Source organism: Microchirus variegatus, assembly GCF_963457635.1.
Source record: "Microchirus variegatus genome assembly, chromosome: 2".
NCBI classification, from domain to species: domain Eukaryota; kingdom Metazoa; phylum Chordata; class Actinopteri; order Pleuronectiformes; family Soleidae; genus Microchirus; species Microchirus variegatus.
This window is the reverse complement of record NC_139803.1, coordinates 29,628,967-29,634,966: the sequence shown is the minus strand read 5'-3', so window position 1 is coordinate 29,634,966 and position 6,000 is coordinate 29,628,967. Positions and strand designations below refer to the sequence as shown.

Below are 6,000 nucleotides of genomic sequence, written 5' to 3'. Positions count from 1 at the left end.
TACTGGTGAACAAATTTGAAATAAAAAAAACGAATGCAATACAGCTATAACAATATAAATGACTTATATTGATATTATATTTTTTAACTTTATGTTTTCATTTCATTTCAAGGATAAAGGAAATACATAAATAACCTATTTCACGTTTATTGTGAACTTCCTTCACTGATTAAACACCACACTTGTTTCCATGGACACACACATACATACACACACGCACGCACGCGCACACTCGCTCGCGCCAAAGCGTCGCTGGTATCATAGCAACCATCACTCCACAAACAAACGTCCTGTTGCTCACACGGATGCTGAACATTTTACGGTGTAAAAAAAAACTCGGTAATCTGCGAAAGAGAGAACACCTGTGATCGCGTGTGAACAGCTGTGATCGCGTGTGAACACCTGTGATCATGCCGAGGAACAGGACGGAGCTGCACGCGCAGGCGTTCACTGTGAAGGCCACGATGAAGAACTCCGTGGTGAGTTGGTTTGTTGACGTTAGCGTTAGCATCAACATCTGCAGCTAACAACAACAACAACAACAGCAGCTTTTCTTTGTGTGAACGTTCCCTGAAGGTTGTCCTGTGGTTGACATCGGTATTATTATTAATATTTAGGCTACATAGTGTGTGTCTCCTGTCATAATTGTGGGCATATTTACTTCACTTTAGTGTGAGATAAATGTTATATCATCACAGTGCTGCTACGTCATTTACCACTCAAACTGTGGTACGTGGGCCACCAGTGGTACGTGGTACGTTTGTCCCAGCAAAGAGAGTAAAGATAAATTAGGTTAAAATAGAATATAGAATGTACACTATAGTATATACATTAATGTACATTATAGACAATTTGCAGAATACACACAATATGGTCTTGATATTTACAGTAAAATACTGACATTTACAGTATTTACAGTATAAATAAACAAACATGGGAAATTGTATTAGTATAAGTTCCTCTGATGGTACGTTAGTTGGGCAGATACAATCTTTCACTCGGTGATGCAAACACCTACTCTCTTAGAAAAGTGCATTATCCACTTGAAAATACAAAATGGCCGCCATTTTTCAGGCTGGCCGCCATTCAAAGTGGCTTTTAACGGTGTTTGAACTACATTTTGATTGATTGAATAATCCTATTTTGATGGTCTGTGCATCGAAACATATGTTTTTGAATGATGATGAATTTTTTAAATTGAGCAAATGATCCATTTGCCCTGATGCACTTTGACTTTATTCAAAAAAAACAAAAAATATCTTGAAATGACTTGAAATTGTCTATAATAATAGTCAACATCACCCTTAACAAGGATCCACTGAATATTTTCTTAATCTCCCCCACTAAAATCAGAAATGCTATTTTTACTGTATAAACCAGGGTATGTGATCGGAGTGGAGCTGAGGACCCGAGCTTCAACTAATGCTTATTTTCATAACCAATTAATCTGAAGATTATTTGATCAATTATGTATCTAAATATTGAGTCATCGTTTGGTCCATAAAATGTCAGTTAAAAAATGTTGATCAGTGTTTGTCAGCGCAGAAGTCCTGAGAAGTCCTCATAGGGAATGACAACAGTTTTGCTGAATTATGTAATGTGTGTGTGTGTATAAGTGTGTGTGTGGGTGTTTGTTTGTGTGTGTGTGTGGGAATGTGCGTCTTTCTATGGATGAAAACCATGGATGTGAGGAAGTTTTTTTGATATAGTTTTAAGACGTGGCTTTAGGTTTACGGTTAGAATTATGTTAAGTGCATGGTCAGAGTAAGTGAGGGTTGAGGCTTGTGATTTAGTGGAGAGTGCATTATGTGTGTGTGTGTGTGTGCGTGCGTGTGTGTTTCTTGTACTCGCTTGGATGGAAACTCTAAAATTATACAATACATCTCACAGGCTAACATTATGTTGTTGGAACTCCTTTAGAATTCCAACATTGTATTGCACTGATTAGACACAAAAATGCAAATGTATTTTCTTTCTTTTAAATGTAATGCCTCAAAGATACCACATTAACATGAAACGCTTGTGGATCGTGGTGTTGTGTGTATTCTGAACAAGTTATTGTGCACTTATTTTTATACGGGGTTGTCCTTCAGTCATATTCTGGAACATAGAGGTTCATTATCCTTAAATAGAACGGGCCAGGGTGGAAGAGACCACTGTAATCATGGTAACAACGTAAAACTGTGTAGTAGAAGAGTGACTGTTTTAAGTTTTAGGGGACAAAAAAAACCCCTCACTTGATTATAATTAGGAAAAGATTCTGGGTTAGGCTAAAATAAGTGCTGTCATAAGGATAACCTAAAATTGTCATCGGTGTATGATTGATTATGTGGAGTAATCGTCATAGAAATAGAATATAGTAGAGTGTCTGAGCTGTATTCAGCAAACTCATAATATGTGCAGTATGCAAATGCTGATTTAAATCAGAATGGTATTAAGCTCTCATATATGATATAATCAATTCCTCCCTTTGTCCGTGTGTCACAATTACCACGACTGTTAGGGGTCATGGTTTGTGTTGGGCAGACGACCTGTGGAGTGCTTTTACAGCGGATCGTCTCATTGCAGCTGTGGTGAAAGCAAAGCATACATGACTGTATTTCCAAGGACTGTCGAGTCGGTTCATCCTCTCATTTACCGTGAATGAAGATGGATCAGGAACGTGTAATAGGCTTGTGCAGCGGGCGATATTTGTCTTTATTGAACCGTGTTAATTGGCCGGTAAATCCTGCATTGTGTGGCCAAAAGATGATTATTTACTACAAATGAGGGGCAGGTGATGTGATGTGTGTTTGTGCATTATTAGTCCACGTTTATTCACTGTTTGTTGACAAACTCTTTGTAGATCAAAATATATTAAAGTCTGTGTTTACTTGCAGTATATGTGACGTTTGACGCCTGTTCCTGCATTTATTTCTCACTTGGCGCCGTTTCAGGTGCACGTCGCATGTCTTAAATTGACAGGTTGTGAGATCCTTGTGACTCTCACTTGCCTGATCTCTCAGGCAATTATCTCTAACCTATTTTCTTAGCTTTCTCCATCAGGAAGTCTCTTTGTAAAGTAGAAATGAAGACAGAGGAGATTCCAATTATTTTATTTATCAGGAATGTAGTGAAAATCTCATTATAAAGTTTATAGTGATACAGTTTATGTTGACTGTTTTGATTAGAAACGAGCGTCTGTATAATAATTAAACGCACTAGTTTGAGCGTAACCAGGCCTGAGTTCTTGTTACAGTTATACTGCACTTACAAAGAAGTGGCTCTACGAGATGGTTGGAATTGCTGCATATTTCTCATGACGACAGTGAATACTTGAAATTGCTGCTCTCTCATTTCCTATGGCTAAGGATTTCCTTGAGTCAGGGCTATCATTGACTTCTTCCTCCTTTTCCTGAAGGTCATAAACAAATCTCCTGTCAAGATCCTTCTCGAAAAAAAAGAAAAAGGGGCTTCTGCAAAGCCTTTTAACATTCACCGTCTCCCCAGACGACGTGGCTATATGTATGGAGCTAAGAGTGATACTCGCAAGCTGCTGTATACCAGCGGCTAAATCCTCAACAAAAACCATTACATTTTTAGAGGCTTGCTTGTGTCTGTTGCCTTCTGTTTTTTACCCCCCCCCCCCCCCCCCCCCCCCCCCTCTCTTCCCCTGTGGTCACTGACATATCGCTCCAGAGAGGGCAGCTTTGCAGAGAGCTGTGATTTGTAGGTAGCGACAAGGCCATTTCAAGCCTTGAAAGGGAATGGGGACTTGAAACATAGGCTTATTATGCTTTAAAGTATTTGTGGTCATAGAAATTGAATCAATAGCACAGGCCCTGAACCCCCCACACCTAACCCCCCCCCCACACACACCTCTTTTTTGGTGATTCATCTTCATGTGTTGAAAGAGAAAAAAAGATGCACTTTACAATCTGTTGGTGGCAAGTCGTCACCTTGTGTTTGAGCCTGAGAGAGGAGAACAAAGGTGTTATTATATGTGTCACTTTTAGGTCAGTGACACAAAATAATCATCCAGGGGGAGACGGTTAACATCTGCGCAGCGTGGTGTGACATCGATGAATAGTGTACATGTGAACACCGACAGTCTCATGTGATTTAGACATGTTGAATTTAACTATTAGGTGTATACATAAGGTGCAGTTGATTTATAAGGCCCTTGAAAACGGTGTTGTCTGTCTGTAAAGTTTCCTCCTTTTATGCCCTCGGCGTGTTTTTATGCAGGGTAAATCTCAAAGGTCTTAAATGTCACGTAGCCCGTTTGCTCGTCCAATGACGAGGCATGAAAGAGCGGCCGACAGTCCTAAATGTCTCTGCAACCGTCACAACACGGGAGCACAAACATGATCCTCTTGAAGATTCTCTATTGCTCCGTTCACCTGAGAGGTCAAAATCGATACAAACTACACCTGATCCCAACCTCGGCGTCCGTGCGGCGAGGCTGTGTGCAGATTGGCCGAGCCAATAGACTGCCTTTATATCAAGCACACCTCATTTACTTTTTTTTTTTTGCTCGGCCTCTGGGATAAAAATGGAGCTGGCGAGCGAGTCACCGTCCCCGAGTCTGTGCTACAAGCCTCCCCGCAACCCTGCCAAGCCCTTTTCCCCCCCCGAGCCTTCTGTCATCTCAGGCTCACCCCACTAACCCCGGGGGACAGATGGAGACTCCATGCTAGCAAACGTGACCTCCATATCTTATTTTGTTCCTCTCCCACAGCAGCATCATTATTTACCTGAGCAGATCTCCTGGCCCCCCCTCGCTGTCTTTATCCTGCTCTCTCTCTCTCTCTTCATTCAGTCACACTGGTCCCTGAAGATGAAAACATTTTACTCTGAGGACAGGAACAAAAGGCTACAAGACAATTACTGTATGAACAAATCCTCAACCAAATCGATGAAATAAAATGAGGTTTCCTATCACACTGACTGTTTACACCACTGTTTAATTGTATCACAGCAGACTGAGCCACAGATGAGATGATGATTTACATCTACTCTATACCCCTACAGTGTAATTTTAGTAAATAAAACCAATCTTAACAAATAAAACAAGTCTCAGTGTAGAAATTGGTCCTTGATTAGGCTTTTGAAGGAGTCTAGGATTTCAGTGTGATCTAATTGAATATAATCTTGCTTTAAAATGCAATAAAAACCTTATTAAATTCCCATCTTGAATTGGATCGCGTTTAGAATTAATCTAGTTTGTCGAACAGTGTGATGTTTATGAGTTCAGGCTTGATTTAAGAACTGCGTATTCTCTCTTTTTGAACACTATAGGGTGGGGGAAAATCATCCAAAACAGAACATTAACACAGAAGAGATTAAAAAGATCACGAGCTTGCAGCCTCATTGTCAGTTATAGGGAGAGCGGGGGAAGTTGCTGACCAAGACTGAATCCTTGAAAGCTTTTATGGAGATGAATTTGTCTATTTATTATTTTCAGTTGCCGTCGAGCTCGTTCGTTTCCTCATCGCTCCAAACACATTTATCTGCCACGGGAACTCATAATGTGCTCAGCATGATACATAAATTGACCATGAAGCCGGCGGCTGCGGGGTTTTGTGTCTGTGTCTGTGCTGTGTGCGGAGCACGCTTATGCAAGTAGAAGGAAATTGATCAAATATCTGCCGTTGGATGTTGAGGTGAAGATTGGCTCTCACCTGTCGGCTTTCCTAAACCAGCCGTGCTTGCAGACACACATTATTTTTCTCCCGCCTCTCCTTCTGCACACTCGTCTTATCAGCACCAGAAGCCTGTCGTTCATCCAGAGATGCAGCCAGGGTTATTTGAAGAGAGAGGAAGAATTGAGTCATGGTAAAATAGGTTAAATCGGCAGCGCAGCTCAGGAGGCCTGTTGGCGTTTCTATTACTATCGATCAACCACGGAGCCTGGAGAGTGGACGACACACACGATTACAGTTTCTCCACCAACTTTGCCGATTATGATTTGCTTTGGCTCCAAACTTTAAAAGCAGCATAAAAAAAGAAGACCAAACA

At 40.9% G+C, this 6,000-nt stretch overlaps 1 protein-coding gene across 1 annotated transcript in view; it reads left to right on the top strand.

Annotated features, from left to right (window-relative positions):
* Positions 1-410: 410 nt before the first annotated feature.
* pacrg (PARK2 co-regulated) overlaps positions 411-6,000 on the top strand; it is a gene marked incomplete at its 5' end in the record, with an annotated part of 122,633 nt that continues 117,043 nt past the window's right edge. Inside the window, one exon of the mRNA XM_083906364.1 lies at positions 411-479. Coding sequence (XP_083762490.1) covers positions 411-479 — 69 coding nt within the window. The remainder of the gene's footprint in view (positions 480-6,000) is intronic.